Source organism: Miniopterus natalensis, chromosome 15 (genome assembly GCF_054644295.1).
Source record: "Miniopterus natalensis isolate mMinNat1 chromosome 15, mMinNat1.hap1, whole genome shotgun sequence".
Lineage (NCBI taxonomy): Eukaryota > Metazoa > Chordata > Mammalia > Chiroptera > Miniopteridae > Miniopterus > Miniopterus natalensis.
The window spans coordinates 18,256,447-18,277,419 of record NC_142095.1 but is presented as its reverse complement, the minus strand read 5'-3'; the positions used below and the strand labels follow the sequence as shown (position 1 = coordinate 18,277,419).

General features: G+C 48.3%; 1 protein-coding gene across 1 annotated transcript in view; it reads left to right on the top strand.

Annotated features, from left to right (window-relative positions):
* Positions 1–1,757: 1,757 nt before the first annotated feature.
* Positions 1,758–20,973, top strand: part of KAT2B (lysine acetyltransferase 2B) — a 73,087-nt gene continuing 53,871 nt past the window's right edge. The window contains exon 1 of the mRNA XM_087824922.1: positions 1,758–2,045. Coding sequence (XP_087681048.1) covers positions 1,758–2,045 — 288 coding nt within the window. The remainder of the gene's footprint in view (positions 2,046–20,973) is intronic.

Sequence of the window (20,973 nt, the reverse complement as noted above, 5' to 3'; positions counted from 1 at the left end):
AATCTGCAAAACAGCAGAGCCAGGGGAGAGTGAAGCTGGCGACCTGAAGCACACCCTGCGAGGGAAGGCAGCACCCAGGCACTGTCCTGGAAGAACCTGAGTGACATTTCAGACCTTCAGGCTGGACTCAGGCGGGGAGAGGATGTTTCCTTCTGCCCTAACATCACTGTTTAGATCTACAAACTTCAAAAAAGTGTCCGTTTTACGTATCACTCTGCATTAAAAACCAAAAGAACATAGAGAATCTAGAAAAAGGGTAGAGAAAATTAATTGGAAAAAACGGGCTAGGCAGGGGAACGTTTCCAGGGAAAAGCACATTCCTAAGGCGACACTGCCTGGAGCTGGGCGAGAGCTTCAAGGCATGCGAAGAGTTTTATAATACTCGCATTATGACCCGTGTTACATAAAAATTATGACTCATGCTACAAACCCAGGACACTTGCGAAGGGTCCTGAGGCATAGCCCTGGGCTGTTCAAAACTGCTTCCGAAAGGCTGACCCAGGGTGCCCAGCTTCCAAACGAAAAGCTGGGACGTTCGTTCCAGTCACTAACCACCACCATTGTCATCAACAAGGGCCACCACGGTGTTGTAAGCTTCAAGGGTGGCTGAAAACGCTGAGTTGAGGTGTTTTTCTGTTGGTGGTGGTGTTTTGTTTTTGTGAAGTTTGAGGCCAAAATCAACACTCCTCTTTCTGGATGTTTAATTTTTTTTCTTGATGCATACGCATGCTGGTGGTTATCACTTTTGAAAACCGAAAACAACACAGAAAATAGCACGTTTAACCCCCCCCCCCCCCCCCCCCCGCAGAGATGAGCCCGGAGAGCAAACTTTCTGGGTTCAAACTTCCCCGGCCGCGCGTGGACTGCACTCGGCCGGGGCTGGTGGGACGCCGTTCCCGTCGCCGAGCCTCCCCCACAGAACCACGGCAGACAGGAGCAGTCTTTCTTCCTCCGCCGACGGCATCCAGCAACGGCTACAGGGAGAAAGCGTTATTAGTGAAAAAAAAAAAGAAAGAAAAAAAAGTAGAACAGAGAAGTATTTAAAGAGAGACGCAGGAAACGCGACGCCTTTATTTTGGTGAATTAGCAACAAAGGATTAGCATGGACGGGTACTTTTCAAACATGTTTTTTTCCTCGGGCTCCCGCTAGGGCGGAGGAAGTTCTCGGCCGCGAGAGAGGGTGGAACAAAGTGGAGGAACAAATGCCCGGGGCCCCCCCGCCCGAGCGGGGGCCGCGGGGACCCGGGCGGCCGGCAGGTGCCTGCGCAGCCCCCGCCCCGCCCCCGCCCCGCCCGAGCGGGGCCTCGCCCCCTGGCGGGGAGCGCGCGGCGCGGAGGCGCGGGGGTTGGGGCGCACACCCCGCGGGCGGCGGGCAGGAGGCCGAGGCCCCGCTCCGGCGTCCCCGAGGTCGGCAGCGCCCGCCCGCGCCCTCGGTCCCGCGCCCCGAGGAGCATGTCCGCGGCCGGGGCGCGGAGCGGAGCCGCGGGGAGCAGGGCCCGGGGAGGGCGCGAGCAGCGGCCGCGACCGCCGAGCCGCTAGTCCCCTCCCTCCCGGGGAGCCGCCGCCAGCGCGGGCCGCGGCCGGGGCGAGCCGGGCGAGCGGCGCGCGGGGCGGGCGGGGCGGGAGGGGGGTGGGCGCGGGGCGGGAGGGCGCGGGGGGAGGGTCTCGCGCTCCCCGAGACCAGAGCCCGCGAGGGAGACCCTGGCGGCGGCGGCGGCGCCTGACGCTCGGCACCTCCTGCGGGGCTGCGGGGCGGCATGTCCGAGGCTGGCGGGGCCGGGCCGGGCGGCGGCGGAGCGGGGGCCGGGGCCGGGGCCGGGCTCGGGGCGCTGCCCCCACAGCCCCCCGCGCCGCCGCCGCTGCCGCCGCAGGGCTCCCCGTGCGCCGCCGCCGCCGGGGGCTCGGGCGCCTGCGGACCGGCGACGGGCACGGCCGAAGGACCCGGAGGCGGCGGCTCGGCCCGAATCGCCGTGAAGAAGGCGCAGCTGCGCTCCGCTCCGCGGGCCAAGAAACTGGAGAAACTCGGAGTGTACTCCGCCTGCAAGGTACCCGCGCCCGGCGCTCTCACCGCGGAGGGGCCCCGGCCCGGCCCGCGGGACCCCCGCCCCTCCCCCCCGCCTCCCGCCCCCCCGCCTCCCGCCTGGGGCCGCTGCACCGCGGAAGTGCCGCTGTCGCCCGCGCCCAGTTAGCTTCTCGGACGGCGGTGCGGTCGGGGTGGGAGAGGGGGCATCGCCGGACCCAGAGCCTTTCATTCCTCGCCCTTGGGAGGAGTTGCCTCTGAACCCGCGCTCTTGGGCTGCCCTGGGGCTTTGTTGCTCTGTAGGAGCTCGCCGGGGGCGCCTTCCGGGGAGTGGAACAGCGCTCGCTGTGTGGCGGGCGCCCCGGGGCCAAGGAACGTCTTGGGCGGGGGGAGGGATCTGAGCGCTCTCCCCGCGTCCCGTTGGGAGGCGCTGGGGGGCGGGAGGGGGTCGGCTCTCGGACTCCTGCGCTTTTCCGGAGATGGACGGGGCGCAGCGCGCCCAGTGGGGAGGTGGGCACAGCCCGAGGCGAGGGTCCTGGGGCCCCGGGCGCCCTCGGCTGCGGGCGCGGGCGCTGCGGCGCGGTGACAGCCCGTCACCATTGTATTATTACTTGTTTAGTTAAAACGCTGTCCCAGCTGCTCCGGGGTGTAAACAGCGTTTGGCAAGGTGACAGCCCAGCGCGGCGAGCGCTCCCGCTCCGTTTGCGGACACACGTCTCTCGCGGTCCCCTCTCCGCCCGAGCCCTCGGCACCCCGTGTCCCTTCAGCTGCGGATCCCGACGTGGGCGCGGGGCTCCGCGGTGGGGGGTTGCCCGCGGCCGCGGGGCAGCCTGGCCCCGCGCTGTCAGCGGTGGCTTTGTTTTGACAGGGTGACAGCTGAGAGGGGCGGGGACTTGGCCTTGTCAGCTCCTGCGGCCTGTGGCGAGTCCGGGAAGAGACACCTCACACACTCACACACCTCCCTGTATTTTCTCGCTTGTTGCAAACAGGGTCAAGTTCCCAGATTCCAGATTCTCATACCCGAGCTGCAGTGGCCGCTTCTGAATTTTGGTGTAAAGATGATTATTCCTGCTAGGACTGCTCTCTCCCCGGTCATGCTGTTTTTAGTATTTCACAGGAGCCTCTCAGCCGCAGTGGGATGCCTGTGTTTACCCTTGCCCCGCGCCGTTCACATCTCATGTGTATGTTGACCGCTTACCATGTGCCCTGCACTGGGTCAATATTTGTTGGATGAATAAAGGATCTAGCCCAGTGCTTCTCCAACTTGAATGTGCAGAGGAGTCACCTGGCGAGCTGGTAAAAAGGTTGATCCTAATTCAGTAGGTCTGGGGTGGGGCTGAGATTCCTGACCAGCTCTCTGGAGATGTGATGCTAGTCCATTGACTACACTCCAACTAGCAAGACCCTCTTGCAGGCCTGGGCAAGATGTTATTCATCCCTTTAGAATTCAACCAAGAAAACGGAAACTGTGAAGCAATAATGGCACATGGTTGGTATTTCTGAAGAAGGAATGCAAAAAAGATAAAAAGTGGGGAGTGTGCGTTAGGAAAGGTGAAGGGCCAGGAGTTGGCTGTGAAGGGCATTAGACTAATCAAGAGCAAGGTCAAGGACAAGGTCAGTTGCTGGGTGGACTTGGTGTTTAGCAACCAGAGTGGGCTCATGTAGGAACTGTGTCAGCTCACTGTTTCTGTCCTGGCTTTTTATTGGGTTCGCTCCACGAGCACCTTCTCTCCCTGTTGCCTGCTGTTGCCTTAATATCTGAAAACTTTTCCTGAAGTTTTGGTCCTATCTGAAACTGTATGAGTATATGTGCCCTTCAGATTTCTAAGAGTGAGACGCAGCACCTTTTCTAAGATTTGTGGCTGGAGTGTTTCATGTCCACATTCACAATCGAATTTATAGGAAGGGAAAAATCTCTCTTGATAAAGGCCTCTCTTCCTGTGCCTGGGAGACTCTGAAAGTGTCAATTTGTATTTGCTCATTCATTCACTAAATATTTAGAGGGGTCCCAACTGGGCGTCAGGCATTGTGCTAGATGCCGGAGCTATGACACCCAAATTCTGTCCTCCTGGAGCTACTGACTGTGTTGCATGTGTTGGGGCCTGGGAAGGTGGGCAGTGAACCAGTTGCAATGAAATTAAAAATGCAACAATCTTGCTTTCTTAGAGGGCTGTTGGAAGTCAGAGCAGGGCAGTTCATGAGCTGGAGCACCATTGGATTAGGAATGGCTTCCTGGAGGAAGTGTCAGTGCCTTGGCAGAGCGGGGCGGGGCGACGTGAGGCTTCTTGTAGTGGAGAAACTGAAAGCAGTTATGAAAGCATGGAGCTGTGCCAACAGGAGCTAGAGCTCCATTGGCTAGGGGAGTGTGTGTGGCCAAGAGGGCACTGGGGAATCCAGGGATCTTAACACCTCGGGAGTGACATCTCAGATTTGCTCTTATTTATTTATTTCTAACTGCTTGACTGGGTGTGAGAGAAGGGTGCAAGAGAGCAGAATCCGTGGCTCCTTCTTAGCTTGTCTCTACATTTCAAATAAGAAGGCCCGAAAACAGATTTTGCTCTACCTTTCGGTACTGACTGGCCCCTTGGCAAGTCAGGGAGGGCAGAGAGATTAGGGAATGAGGAAGGACTGGAAAGAGATGAGTTACTTTACCGGGCGCTATTGAAAGAAAAACAGGTCCCAGATCTGGCCTTTAAACTTCACAAGTGAAACAAAAAGAAGGGAGTTAGTTCACAGCTGGGGTGGTGTGCCACACCCCCGAGAGAAAAAAAAAAAAAGAAACAAACAAACAAACTTGTTTTTCAGGATCCAGAGTAGTTTTTTGAACTGTGCTCTGGCAAAGATTGCTTCAGAGAGTCACTGGCTGGCCTGTGCCGCAGCCAGAGTGATCACTAAAAATATAAATCTGTCTCAGTGCTGCCTCTGCTTAGGACCCTTTAATTTCTCATTACTGGAGTCCGCAGTGCCCTGCATGGCCTGGACATTCTGATCTCTGGCCCCTTTACAGGGTCACGTGTGCACAGTCCCCTTCTTCCTCAGGGCCTTTGCACATAGTGTTCACTGGGGCTGAAGGTCTTCTCACCTCACTTTCAAATTAACTCCCAACTTTTCTTGCACATCTCAGATTTCTCGCATTTCCCTTATTGCCTTGTCCAGCCTTCCCATTATAAGTTTTCTGAACCCCTCTGTACTTGCTTTTCCTTCTTTGTGCTTTTATCACTACTTTTAATTGTGTGATTATTTGATATGTGTTTGTCTCTCTGAATAGATTTTAAACGAAGTGGTTGTTGATGGAATAAATGAATTAGAGAAGAGAAAATGAGGAATGATTAGCTGTTGGAATAGCAGTAGTGAAATTTTAGCTTGACTGCTTCTTGACAATTGGGTAGAGGGAATTTTTCATGCAGGGCAGTTCTAGGAATCTCACAGATGCCCATAGGACTGGGTTTTAGTGCTATAAAAGAAACCCCAAGTGAGTGTATGAGCCCAAATCCAAATCTTGAATTAAAGTGTAATTTATCTACTAAAAAAATGAAAACCATTGACCAACTGTTAATAGAATTGTAAGAAGCTAGGAAAATTCCTTGGCAAGTGGGATAGGGAAACTGAGACAGCAGTTTGCAGCCACCTAGTAAATCCTATCTTCCCTAAACCAAGGACAGTTAAGAGTAAATGGGTTTGCACTTCTCCTCCCCAGCTAGAGGGTAAATAGCCTAAATCACCCTCCTCAGGGAGACACATATCAGAAATCCAATTAGTGCCATTTGCCAGCCACACCCAGGGGCAGACAAATTAAGAGAATAAATCTCATTTTGGCACAGCCGCATAAACCTGATGAATAGGCCTACCCTAATTGAGCAGCCCTTCAAACCCAAGAAAAGGTCCTAGGGTGCTCTCCCTCCAAGTTGCATGCCCTAGCCATTCCCTTCCCCCTCTCCTTCCCCCACAGGCAGGTGTCCCCTAACCTCTAAGGGTCTCCTTGAGACTTGCAACCAGGGGAGCAGTGGGCAGTGGCAGCTTGTTCAGGGCTAACCCCTTGAACCTGTCTCCAAGGCCCCCTTTTCTCTGACTTCCCAGTGAGCCAACGCAGCCCAGCCCAGGCTCTCCTGTGGCTGCTTCCATGCCCTTCCTCGGTTCGCTGCCCTAAGTGTGTTTTTGCTGCAGGCAATAAATTCCTGCTTGCTTTTCTACACTTTATCTCTTGATTGAAATCTTTCCTTGAAGACAAGAACTGAGGTCTCCTCGGTTCCCCCCTAACGACTCTTCTTAATGAAATAGGCCATTTATACTTGAGAGGCAGTAAGGTATAGTGGCCAGAGCTCAGAGTTCAAACTAAGGAGTTTGAATTTCAGGATATCCAGCTGTGTGACCTTGGACAAGGACTTCACCTCAGCCTTCATTTCTTTGTAAAGTAGGAATAATAATGCTCCCCTCATGGCTTAACAGTGAGGATTTAAAATGGTCGAACAGGGATGAGGCAACCAGCAGGGTGTCTGGCCCAAGGTGAGCCCTTAAAGCTCAGGGTGGGGGATGCGCTCTTATCTCGGAGGTCAAGAAAGAATTTGGGACTTAGAAAGTCTCGAATTTCAGCTCTGCCACTTGTGTGATCTTGGGCACAACTTATTTAGTTTTTCTCTGAGCCTTGGTTAGTTCATCTATAAAATGGGAACTTCACCCTTGAAATTAAAAGAGAGAAGGTCCCCCAAAGTTCCTGGGACCTAAAATTGCTGGGTTCGTGCTGGCTAAACTGAATCGTCTGGTGCTTTACTCATTGTCGCGGAATCAGTGGCCACAAAGCATTTATGGAAAACCCAGTGGCTTGGATTCTTGGCTGAATGCCATACCTAGAGAGCCACAGGGGCACAGGGCTATACAATAGCCTTAATTTAAAAAATAATGGTTTATAGTCTAGAAGTAACACTGACTGGACAATATGCAGGGAGTGGAGGCAGAGGTGCCACCAGGAGAGAAGTGCCTGCCCTGTGCTGGCTGGGGGCTGGTGAATGGGGCACTAGAACAAGCCTTATAGTTGGGGAGCATCCCCCAGCGCTTTGTATTTGTCAGTCACTCCTTCAGAGAACAAATTTCTTTTCCCAGCTTGTCAACATCTAGAGCTGTGACTCTCCCCTAGGAGCTATTCTGCCCTCCAGGGATATTTGGAGACATTTTTGGCCATTGTAATTGGGGGGAGGGGAGTGCTTCTGGCCAGTAGTGATTAGAGGCCCGGGATGTTGCCAAACATCCCATGATGCACAGGACAGCGCTCCACAACAAAGAATTATCTGGCCCCAGATGACAGTAGCACTGATGTTGAGAAACCCTGCGTTAGTGGAAAACTGCGCTGGCCCATCATACCATAAATACGTTGGCAGCACAGGAAAAATCAATGCTTCTCATGTTGACTTCTGTAACACTCAAAATCTGAACTATCTCACTCTGAATCATGGGCACATTTTTCAACAGCTTTATTGAGGTATATATTATAGGTCATAAAACTCACACACTTAAGTGTGCAGTCAGTTGCTTTTGAGTAAACGCATATAGCTGTGCATCCCTCACCACAGTCCAGTAATAACTCTTTCATCTCCTGAAGTGGGTTTGTTTTTTTAAGGGCATATTTTGTATCGATTGTGGGTTTGCAAATACAAACAAAAGTATCTCCTTGTAGATTCTTTAGATAAGTAGTATTGCTACAGCAAAGCACAAAACACGGAGGGGGTAAAGAAAATGTTTTTTAAAAAAACCAGTCTTTAGCCACGTAAGTCTGTAGCACACAGTTATTTCATGTGTGGTGACTTCTCTAAAAAGCGGTATCATGGAGCCAACACACACAGGAAAAATGTTTCGTTTGGCAGGAACAATACAAAAAGTCTGAGAGAAAGAGGTCCAAATTTAATTCTGTTTGCTCATAAACTTTCAGGGAAGATGGAAATTCAAGCCTGCAAAGCCTTCAGATTGCAATTTGCAGTTTTATGTAACCGAGAAAGTAGTTTATAGGGCAAAACAGCACCAAATCTGCCCAGGACTGTTTTGTTTTAGGAAGCATATGCTTCCAAATAACATTTTGTGATGCAGCGCCGGTGGGTTTTTTTGTTCAGTTCTTGTTATTGTTGTTTTACCACTAAGAAACCTAGTTACCTGTCCACATGGGCAGGATTTTATCCTGTGCCTACCAGGTAAATCCACAGCGTTAGACCCATCATTGGGAGTCTTGAGGGTAAAATGTAGTTTCACGGGAGGTACCTTGGAACAATCAGAACATCTGCTTCTCAGATGAAAGATCTGGATACTCAGTACAGTGCCAATAAAACACGAATTTCCAAGGCTCAGTGGCTTCTGATGTAGTTCATTTGTTTCTAAATGAGAGAAAGGTTGCTATTTAGGAACAGTTGCCAGTCATCGGTTTCCTACTTCCAATCTGCTTCAAACCGGCAGGCTACCTGGCTCCTCGGTGAAACCCGGAGCATCCTTCCTTCTCTCTCTCTCAACATATTGAGCACCCTTGGGCACTCACTGAGCTGTCTTGCGTGGGTTTCAGTTTCCTCCTTGCTAAGTGGGAGTCAAGGTGCCACCTCAGAGACTTGTTGTGAAGGTGAAATCACTTAGCAGATGTGAAAGTTCTTGGAACATAGGCGTTTCACAGACGTCTCTTTTATTTCAGTTTTTAAAACTTTCCACTGGTCTCAGCTGTTCATGCTTTGCCAAAGCGTAGGCCTCCTGTCACTCGATTCTCCTCGCTGGGGTTAAGAGCAAGGGAAGGAAGGTCATTTTGCTAGCAGGGAACCGAGACCTTAAAGAGGTTAAGCCGCTTTCTGAAGCTGCAGTGCTCGCTCAGGGACGAGCTGGGCCCTGTGGGCTCTCTTTCCAGCGCCCCATCCTGCACCCCCTTCCCAGACTTCCTCGTGGGGTGGAGGGGCTGCTCCTCGGCGTGGTTGACAGGGAGGATTTCACTTGTTTCAATCATTCCGCTGCTCTCACTTGCTGTTTATTGCCCCCCTATCGAGAGGTATGTTCAAAGGCTTTTCTGGTTCATTGAAGCCGTGCAGGCCATAAAGCAGCAAAATGAGCGTTCTTTATTGCTGGCCCAGGGCAGACAGATGCATGCCCTTGATTGTTTCAAAGCTGACCATCAAGAGTGGCAACTGTTGGCCCAGTAGAATTTCCTGCAGGAAGGAAGGAAGATGAAAGAGATCCCTACTCAGGTTGTAGGAGGTGCCAGAAATGCCAGAGAGGTGAGGAAATGCCTGTGTGTACATAGCAGTGTTTCATCCAGAGGAAAGTTGCTTTTTAACGTTTAATTTTATTACCAGACAGTAAAGTGCTGAAATGATAAGTACTGTATATAGCTCAGTGCTGTTTTTTTTTTTGTTTTATTTTAATCTTCACCCGAGGATATTTTTTCCATTACTTTTCAGAGAGAGTGGGAGGGAGGAGAGAGAGAGAAACGTTGATGTGAAAGAGACACATCAGTTGGTTTCCTCCCGCACACGCCCTGACCAGGGCTGGGGATTGAGGCTGCAATTGAGGTACCTGCCCTTGGCTGGAATTGAACCCAGGCCGATGCTCTAACCACTGTGCCAAACCGGCTAGGGCAGCCCAGTGAATTTTTACATATGCATGCATCCATGCCACTGCCACCCAGGAAAAGCTGTAGAGCATTTCTAGAGGGCCCCCTTGTGCCCCCTCCCCACCCTTGGTAACCCTTCTTCCAGTGTCATTACCAGAGGTTCGTCTTGCCTTTTTTAAATGCCCCATACGTGGCATCACACAGCGTGAACTCTTTTTGCACCTGGCTTCTGTCACTCAGCATGTCCGTGAGCTGCGTCCGTGCTGTGGCATCCAGCGGTAGTGTGTAAAGACACAGTTTAAAAACTATAAAAAACAAGTTAAAAATTGCCAGCCATTTTCAGGATGGAAGGCATTGGATATGGACAACTTTATAAAAAGTGAATTTTAATGAGGCTTTTGAAAGAGAAGATGGGAATCTGAACTCAGGTGTACTGAGAGGACCCACGACGTGGCCAGGGATGCGAACAGGGAATCAGGGAGGCGTATCTGGCCAAGCAGATGTAGATGAGGGTTGGAATGGAGGAGAGACAGAATGCTGGGGAGGGGAGTGCAGGGCCTGTGATGTCACAGCTTGCAGAATGCCAGCCTGCCGAGTTCTTGTCTCCCAGTGTGTGTATTGGCTCCTGGAGTCCTCACTGTAAACATCCGGGTGAAGCTCTGCTGTCACCCATCCAGGCTCTGGAAGGTGACTATAGGTGTACACTGTCCTGCAGGCCAGGCAGAACCATACATGTTGGGTCTGTGGCAGGGTTCCTGGAAGACTGGGCAGAACCTAGTATATAAAGCTCCAGTGGACATTGAAACCTCTGTTATATTTGCAACAATTCATTCTAGAAAACTTGTATTAAAATATCAGATAAACTTACTATTTAATGGACTCCTATGGACCATCCACTTGTAGATTTTTCCATAATTGATAGTTTTAACACTGTTGGATTTTCATCCTTTTTTTTTTTTTTTTTTACTTGTATGTTCATGTACACAGGGATGTTATACCTATTGCCATTTATTTATTCATTTAACATTTATTTCCATGGACTGCTTTAGAAGATTTCTGCTCAGGTAGCTCCTGCCCAAACTATGACAATTCATCACCTAGTGATAATTTAAGTAGAATTGAATCTTGGATAATATTGAATTGCTTTCATCTCTGGCATGTAAATGTGCCTGCTGGTACCCCCTGCACTGCCCACCTTTCTTCTCCGGATATTGGTGTGGCTTGTCATCAAATCTTTCAGTCTGTTCTCAAGGGCCAGCTTCTCAGAGAAGCCTTTGTGACCACCTCCCTCCACTGCCCTGGATCTAAAATAGCAGCAGCCCATCTCTGTAATCTTACCTTGTTTTGTTTTCCTTTTATAGCATTTATCAATACTTGGAAATCACATGTATATTTTAAATAACTTCTTGTCTGTTTCTTTTATGACAATAGGAGCTCCATGAAGCAGGGACTTTGGTTCCTTCCCTACTCCAGGTTCATGGACTTCGCTTTATACATAGTAGCTACTCAATACCTATTTATTAAATAAATGTGTCATTTCATGTTCACAGTGAATTTCATATTCGCTTGTGAGACTGAAGGGAAGAAAATCCCATCTTACAGATGAGGAAACTGAGGCTCAGAGAGGTTGAGTCACTTACCCAAAGCCATGTGGTCAGCAGCCGGGATATCCCTGAGCTGGGGCTGGAACAATGTCTCCCGACCTGGAGCTGAGCGTGGCTCCCGTGAACTCCCGGTGGACCTGGTGACCTGCAGTACTTGTTCGATGGCCTGCACTTCTGCTGTAAGATGGAGCAAGCAGAACTCACACCTACTTTTAATCCTTCTTTGAGCAAGTGATGCGGCCTTCTGACCACCGTTTCCTCTTCCCCAAATGAGAGTTAAATTCTCACATGGGTAGCACGAGTATTGTGGGACCAGCAAGTTAAAACCTGTGAAGTGAGGAAAAGCCCCTACGATATATTCTAAAAGTGAACATTATGTTACTAATCTAGAGAGAAAAATCGGTTGCCTATAAAGGCATGTTTCCTGGCTCTATTTCTTGTTGCTTTGCTGTCTGCTTTAACTAAAGGCTTTAATAGGCTTTCTTTAATTGGTTCTTCTGTTTGCATACAGAGGCCTGGACACAGGGCTCAGTATTTTGTTAATCAGGAGATGAATGCGTTTACTCTGGGAAAAAAAAAAAAGTGTGAATGATCTCTCTAATGATCCACTTGGAATGATACACCACCTAACCTTAGGAGGAAGTTTTGAGTACTCTCTTAAGTGACCCCAGGGGAAGACGTGTGGATGTTTCCGTTAATTCCACACCATCCTGATCAGTCCCCATGCATCGTGCACGCTCAGCCTCTGCAGTCTTCTGCGTGGCTTCTGTGGTTATGCAGGAGATTCCAGAGGTACAGGAATGAGACCTGAGTAATATCATAGTGCCTGATGGCGGCCGCTCTAATTTGCATCAGCCCTAACAAGCTGGTGTTGAAACTGGATGGCAGGATGCCAAGGAAGCTAAGGTCAGCATACTTTGAAATAGCTAAGTGAGTCATATAACCCAGGATTGGCACATACCCACAGGGCTACTTGACTCGCCCCCGCCTCCAAGGGATCACGTTCACGAGTGCTGGTTAGGTGCCTGCGCCCAGCTCTGTCCTACGTGTGTGGTGGGAGACAGAGGGAAGGGAAAGTCATTAGGAGCCCCTCATCTTGCTGGGGAGACAGATACAGAGGGAAAGAAAAATTGAAGCATGAAGTCAATGGAGAGAGAAGCCATCATGAGCTGAGGGCGGGTGGAAGTGTAGGGGAGGGGCCCAGCCCAGGTCCAGTGAACTGTACACAATAAAGAAGAAAAGACCGCAGAATGGTTGAGATGTGGACCCGGCCAACAGGTGGCCTGGGTGTGAATCCTGATGTGCTGCTTTCTTGCTGTGGGACCTCGGGGGAGATTACTTAACCCTTTGCAAGCCTCACATTTCATAGCTGTAAAATGGTGATCGTGAGGTTGTCAACTTTTCCCCTTCATTCAACAAATTGTTATTTAATGTGCCAGGCGTTGATTTAGATGCTGGGGATACAGTGACAGATGGGTCCTTACTCTTGCAGAGCTTGCTTTCTGGTAGCAGAAGCAGACAGTAAATAAGAAAATAACAGAGAGTGGTAAGTGCCACACAGAGAATGAAAACAGAGAAGTAAATGAGAGTGCCTGCGGAGTCCCTTCAGATGTGTGCCAGAAAGGTCGCTCTGGGAGGGGACAGGATCTGGGGCCTGAGTGAAACCAAGGGGGAGGCTGCCGGGTGGGAAGTGCAGAGACTCAGGGCCAGAAACGGCTTGGCAGGTTCGAGAGCTGCCAGGCGGCCGCTGTGGCTAGATGGGGACAGGCAGGGCTTGGGGGAGCAGGCACAGAAGAGCTGGAAGAGAACGATGGTGGCCAGATTGCCAGAGTGTAATTTTCACACTGTGAAATGATCTGATCTTTACTTCTGATCCGTTTGGACCAATGCATATCAAGATACAAGACGTTTTCGCTGCCCTGGAGAGTTCCTTCCCGCTCCTGGCCGTTCAAACCCCTTTCCCCCAGAGGTAACCGCTGGGCTAAGTTGTCACCCTAGGCTAGGCTTGATAGTCTAGAATTTCACATAAATGATTCCACATGCTGCATTCTCTCCTTTAGTCAGCATAGTGTTTTTGAGATTCGTCCATGTTGTTGCGTGTATCAGTAAAATTTATTATTATTATTTTTATTGCTGAGGAATATCTCACTGCGTGGATGTACCGCAGTGCATTTATCCATTCGCCTGTTATGGACATCTGGGCCGTTTCCAGTGGACTCTGATTAGATTTACATTTTAAAGCATCCCCTCTGACCGGTTTGAGGAGAAAGCGTGTGAGAGAAAGCAGAAAAAGGGTCAGTCGGAGTTAGTCTGGGTATAAGTGGGCAGTGGTGCTGGCTGGGGGTGGTAGGAGTGGATGGGGTGAGCAGCAGACAGTTTGGGGCTATAAGTGTAGCAGCGGCAGGATTTGATTTGCCCTTGGAGGGTGACGTGTGACTAAAAGAAATGAACCTAATGTCTAGGTTGTTGGCCTGAGCAAATGAAAGGATGGTAGTTCCATTTACGAGATGGGTGAGACCATGGGGAGAAGCACGTTCGGGGTGGTGGGACTCAGGAGTTCTTTTGCGGGTGTATTAAATTTGGTAGGTCTCTTAGTAGCCAGGTGTTGTTTTGATGGTAAAGTGAGATGATTTAGCAGTTTGGTATAGTATCTGGAACATTCTAAATGCTCAGGAAATGGTAGCTACTATTACAGTTAAAAGCACTGCTAAGTCATAATTATTGCGCTTACGAAAGAGACTAGCCAAATTAGAGAAAAATGAAAAAAAAAAACAACCCAAAAAACCGAGTAAACAGGAATAGTGAAAAGTAGGATCCACTGGGTAAGGAAGAAAATCAGTTGATAGAAGGTTTTGAATTTCAGGTAGAAGATTTTGAACCGAATCCGCTTAAGAATAACGCGTGTTTGCACTTTAAGGAGGAGGGGACACGAGATGTTTAGAGCCGCGAGGAGTCCTAGGGCCTGGCTCCTGGCTCCTTTGCAGGCCGGGTGAACTGGGGCCAGCCACACCCCTTCGCTCAGCTTCGGGTTACTTGGCCTATGGGGCTGTGGGGAACAGAAATAAGATGACGCAGGCGATTTCCTTGGAAAGTGTGGAGCAGAAACGCTCAACATTATTAAGTGGCCTTTCAGAGTTGAGCGATGTGCTAGGCAGCGGGTGCCGGAGGAGGGCTGGGCGTGGGGGTGCATTGCAAGTGCGGAGGAGGCCCTGCCTTTTAACCGGTTATTAAGGGCCTGACCTGGGACCCTGTGAGAGTGGGGAAGGGATGAAGCTGGGAGAGGCTTTGAAAGAAGCAGCAGATGGCCAAGGGCGAGGGCATTGGGTGCAGATGAATTGAGCCTTGGGAGCTGGAAGACCAAGGATGCCAACGAAGAGAACAGGATAATTGAGGAGGGGGTACTGGCGTTGAGGGCAGGCCTCAGTGTAAAACTTGCTGGGCAGACCTGCCAGAGGCCGGCCGTTGGGAATGTGGGCTGGAAGTTCTGTTTTGCAGGTTGAGCTGGTTATGGGCACTTGCCAGTCCTCAGCCCAGTTAATGACTGATACCATGAGATCCTGAGCTGTCCAAGGAAGCAGCCTATAAGGTGCTGTTTATTTTGCTCATCCCGGTTGATTTGGTGCCAAAACAACAGGCTGAAGAGTGAAAAATCCTGTCAGTCAGCTGCTTGTCCCGGCTGCTCTGTTCCAGACAAAGAGTTTGACAAATCTTTTCCCAGTGTGTTGGAGACTGAGCTGACTGCTTTGGCAGATTCACCAATAGTCTTGTGATTGGATTTGTGTGTATTTAAAGAGATTCCAGGAATTGTCCTTTGTGGTTGTTGGTAATTCTCATCCAAGGATATTTTTCCATTGATTTTTTAGAGTGGAAGGGAGGGAGTAGGGATAGGAGGGGGGCATCGATGTGAGAGACACACATTGATTGGTGACCTACTACACCTGCCCCACCTGGCGCTGGGGATCAAACCTGCAACCCAGGTATATGCCCTTGACCGGGAATCTAACCTGGGAACCTTTGGTACAGGGGCTGCCGCTCTAACCACTGAACCACACTGGTCAGGGCCCAGGAATTGTCTTGGATTTAGAGTTCTGGGACACCAGTTTCTTGGCCCTGTTGTCACTTAGGACCTCTTGAGGCCCTTTCAGGGGTGGTGCCTGTTTGGGTTTGGTCCTGTAGAGGTGACTCAGATGAAATGAAGGGTTTGGCCCACCCCTAGGGCATTTAGTAACACTGGAGTCATCCTAGCCCCTCCTGAGATAATGTCTGAAGGTCCTGGGTCATCAATTCTATCAGACCTGACCAATTAGCATAAAGAGGACAGTTTCTTATCACCTCCAGTGTGCAGGCACTAGGACTTCCTCCAGCCAGGAATGTCCTGATGGTTTTCGGTTGCTTTGATGTCAGACTGATCTTAGCATGGGGTAAGCTCTCAGATAGGGTGTGCGTACCAGGTTTGTTTTGCCCTGGGTCAGTTCTTCATGACTGGACTCCATTCTCTTTCTGTATCCTTGACCACTCTTCAAATTTTGTTTTGTTTCTTGCGGCTGTCCAGACCAAAATGGCACTGAACTAAGGTGTTCAGAGTCGCTTCTGCTTCTGCTACTGAATTGCCTCACCGGTGATCTTTTCTCACCTCCTGGTTTTGTTTTCACTTTCAATTCCAGGCCTATCTGATCTCCTGAGCTAACACCTCCCCCACTCCCACTGTCTTCTTTTCACTTGTGCCAAAAGTCCTCAGATTCCTAAAATCCCAGTTTCAACTCAGAGCTTGATGGTGTCTGCTGGCCTTCCCTGTACCACCGGGTCACCCGGAAGGATTGTCACGTAGTGGAGAAAGAAAGAGAGTTTATGCCCTGGAAAGGATCACTTAGCCATTTCAGTGGAGGCTGTTGTATTTTCAGTGGAGGCTGTTGTATTGACACCCACACCCATCAGACCATCCCCCTCCCCTTCAGATCTTTGTTCCTCTAAGTGTTTCCTCAGGTGGGAACTCTTTAGAAATGCAGATTCTCAGGCCCCACCCTGGACCTGCTGAGCCGGAATCTGCATTTCCATAGGATGTCCTAGGTGATCCCTGAGCAGGTTCAAGTTCAAGTTCCAGAAGCATGGCTGCACACCACAAGGGCATTATTCAGACCGCTTCCAAAGCAGTTCACTTGGACAGGGAGCATTTATTGGGATCACAGCTGCATTCGGCAGACTCCAGGTGGTGGTGTGCTTTTAAAATAGGATTAAAAGATTTTTTATCTAAGTAATATACGTGCTCCATTAAGAGGAAAATTCAGACAGCTCACAGTGGTAGCAAATGAAAATGTAAACCCTCTTACCCCAATCCTCTCCATCCCCAGTCTCACTCCGCACCCCTTTTAAATCATTTCCAGAAATTGTTAGTCTCCCCTCCTTCACCCTGAGCTCTGTGGCTTACGTTTCATACTGACGTTCAAGGCGGGGAACAAGAGTCACTGTACAGAAATCCACTTTAGATTTCAATTAAGCTCGGATAAATTTGTGAACCTGCCAGAAAGTTGGATGTCAGCAAGTCAGAGGTGTTGAGTGAGGGAGCCCAAAAAGAACACCAGCAACACGGCCTTATTATTAGCAAATTTTAATTGTTTCAAACTCTCCACTAATTTTAAAAACAGGGCAACCTACTTTATGACTCACTTATTCCTGTTATTTGCTATTTCTCTCTTGCTGAGACAAATTTTAACAGTGGAGGTGTGGCCACCTAGACACTGTAACTCCTGTTGCTTTTTTAGATCAGAAAAGGACAGAAGGAGACCCCCTATGTGCTGGTCTTTTTTTTCTTTTTTTCAAATGTTTAGTAAGCTCTTTAACTTGTGAGGATGCCCTTTGGGCTACGTTGCTGAAGACCCGTGTTTGAAGTGATGATTAAGTTGCTTGCAGTTCTTGTCTTTTTAAAAAACAACTTTAGCGCCGCCATCATGGCTCAGAGGTTGAACGTAGACCTCTGAGCCTGGAGATCTCGGTTCGATTCCCAGTCAGGGCACGTGCCTGGGTTGCGGGTTCAAGCCCCAGTGGGGGACGTGTAGGAGGCCACTGATCAATGACTCTCTCATCATGGATGTTTCTCTCTCTCTCTCCCTTCTCTCTGAAAGCAATAAAAATATATTTAAAAAACAACTTTATTAAGGTATAATTTGTATGCCATAAAATTCTCTGGTTTTAAGTGTACAATTCAGTGGTTTTTAGGAAGTTGACTGGGTTGTATAATTATCATAATCCAAATTTAGAAGGTATCTATCACCCTAAAAATATCCTTGCATCCATTCGTGGTCAGCTCCATTTGTACCCCCACCCCCATTCAACTCATCTACTTTCTGTCTCTATAAATTGGCCTTTTCTGGACATTCATATAAATGGAATTCTGGAACATGTGGTCTTTTGTGACCAGCTTCTTATACTTAGCATAATGTTCTTGAGGTTCATCCATGTTGAGCATGTATCATCAGCATTTCATTCTTTTTTATTGTCGGGTAATATTCTAATATATGGATATGCCACATTTTGTTAATGCATTCACCAGCTGATGGACATTTGGGTTCTTTCCACTGTTTTGCTAATATGAATGATGTTGCTGTTGACATCTGTGTGCAGTCTTTGTGTGGGTGTGTGTTTTCATTTCTCTTGGGTTAGATACTGGGAGTGGGTTTGCTGGATCATGTGGTAAATTTATGTTGAACATTAAAAAAACTTTTTTTTTTTAGTTGTGGTAGAATAGACATCATATAAAATTGAACAATTAGCCATCTTAACTAATTTTAACTGTAAAGTTCAGTGGCATTAAGTAATTCACATTGTCGTGTGGCCTTTACCACCATCTATCCACAGAACTGTTTTCATCTTGCAAAACTCAACTCAATACTCATTCAACAATAACTCCCCATTTCTTTCCCGCCTCTCTTCCTGGCAGCCACTATTCTACTTTTTTTCTCTGATTTGACTACTTTATACAAATGGAATCATACAGTATTTTTCCTTTTGTGACTTATTTCACTTAGCGTAATGTCCTCAAGGTTCACCTATGTCATAGCATGTGCCGGAATTTCCTTTCTTTTTAAGGCTGAATAATATTCTGTTGTATGCATATGCTGCATTGTGTTGATCCATTCCTCTGTCAGTGGATACTTGGGTTACTTCTACCTTTTGGCTGTTGTAAATAATGAACATTGGTGTATAAATACTCTTCAAGTTCCTGTTTTCAGTTCTTTTGGGTATACACCCAAAAGTGGAGTTGCTGGGTCATATGGTAACTCTATTCTTAATTTTTTGAGGAACCTCCATACTATTTTCCATAGTGGCTACACCATTCTACATCCCCACCAAGCGTGCATAAGAGTTCCAGTTTCTCCAGTGCTCGCCAACACTTGTTTTTCTGTGTTTTTGATAATAGTCGTCTTAATTGGTGTGAGGCGCCATGTATCTCATTGTGGTTTTGATTTGCATTTTCTAATAATTAGTGATATTGAACATCTTTTCATGTGCCTATTGGTCATTTGTGTATCTTTGGAAAAATATCTATTTGTTGTTCTTTGCCTATTTCTTTTTTTTTACTGGGATGTTTTTGTTGTTGTTGTTGTAAAGTTATAGGAGTTCTTTATATATTCTGGATCTTAACCCCTTATCAGATGTTTGATTTGTAAATATTCTCTCTCATTCTGTGGGTCGCTTTTTCACTCTGTTGATTGTATTCTTTGACGCACACAAGCTTTTATTTTTGATTGTTTAGTTTATCTACTATTTTCTTTTGTGGCCTGTGCTTCTGGCGTTGTATACCAAGATTACCAAAACCAATGTCATGAAACTTTCCCCCTAGTTTTTCTGCTAAGAGTTTTATAGTTTTAGGTTTTATGTTTAGGGCTTTGATCCAGTTGGAGTTAATTTGTGTATCGAGCGTAAGGTAAGGGTCCAGCAGCTGCATTCTTTTGCCTGTGACTATCCAGTTTATTTAGCATTATTTGTTGAAAATCCTCCCCCTTTCCCTGTTGAATGGTCTTGGAACCCTTGTTGAAAATAATTCAATCGTATATGTGAGGGTTTATTTTGGAGCTCTCTATTCGGTTTCACTGGTCTATGCATAACTTTGTGAGAAACTGCCAGACTGGTTTCTAAAGTGGCTGCACCATTTTACATCCCCTCCAACAATGTATGGGGGGATTCCCCTTCCTCTGCATCCTGGACATTTGTTATTATCTGCTCTTCTGGTTGTAGCTGTCCTCGTGGGTGTGAAGTTGTATCTCACTATTTTTTTGGTCCTTGACTTTTAAATATGGGTCCGTTGTTCAGCCTGGAGCAGGGGGGTAGTAACGGAGTGAGGACCACACGCGACCTCAGGACCAGTTATCTGCCTTGGCTCAGTTCTTCTGCAGAGTGGACTGAATAAGCTCGGCCTGGTCTCTTAACATCTTAGTTCCTCAGAATCTTAGCTCTTCTGAATTATGGGAATAATTAATACCTTTCCCACACAAATATTCAAGTGCTTTTCTCATTTTAGGTGCTCACTAAGTGTTGGATTCACAGTTTTACGCCATAAATTTCCTGTCTGTGTGCTCTTGCGGTGGGACATCCCTGTGACCAATTTAAGCATTCTAGTAAAGAATGACTTCCCAGTATTTTAAGCACTTGCTAGACAGCTTGGCTGTGTTTCTTTTGTTCTGGATGTTACCCAAATACCTTCACACCCATCTTACTCATCCACACTGCGTGAACTGCGGGCGCCCTGCTCCCTTGTCTGTCATCTGGGTCATGATCACTTGTTTACCCAGGTTAGCTGCCTTTTCACCATCCATCCTGGCTCCTGAATCCTATGACAAAGTCTTTTGCATTCTCTTGACCTCTAGCTCTGGGTCCTATTGTGGTAGAAACATTTTAATCCTAGCCCCATCCAAGGCAATACGGTGGCCTTTTCTTCCGTGGTTCTGCCATGTCTACAGAGACTTGCTCTTGGGGGAGGTGCAGTCATCTGGGCAGCCTGGCCCCTCCTTGCGCCTGGGTTGCTAGCTGCTGCGGTAATTGACTTGGCAGCACACTCCCTAAAAGGCTGTCCTTCAGCTGGCGCTTCGTTAAAGCTGCAAGGCCATTCCCCTTGGAGTTCCTTGAGACAGCAGCTGTCTTGCCTAATTAAGGAGAGACATGGGAAAGGTGTTTTGAAGGGAGACCTCTTATCTCAAAGAACAGTGGCTGGGCCTGAACATGTGGAAGGGAGATATGAAGGCCAAGGCAGAGGGCATGGTGGCAGCAACTTGGAACATTTGGCAGAAAATGCTTTGCTGGCAGTCAAAGGATAATGTTTGAATGCTTTTTAAAGGACTTAGGGTGTCCTCTTTAAGTAAATTGGGCAATAAGTCCCACATGTATTAAAAATTTTGTGCGCTTAGGTTTCAAATTGTCCCATGATATATGTACACATTGTAGAAAGTGCTTTTCATATCCTGTCCAAAAACATTCTAAGACAAAGTGAGTAAAGCCCCAGGCGCCTTCAGCTATCTCAATGGAGTATAGCTTAACCACTTAGAACCACTTAGGAACTGTTGGGACTATTTTATATCTAACCTGTTCTTGTCCATAGTGAAGACTTGGGTTTGGGCAGTGGATTCCTTTTAAATTCTAGTACATCCGTGTCCAATAGAAATATGATGTAAGCCACATGTAACTTAACATTATCTTTTCTTTTAAATATGTTTTTGATTTTAGAGAGGAAGGGAGAGGGAGAGAGAGAGAGAAACGTCAATGAGAGAGTAACATCGATCGGCTGCCTCCTG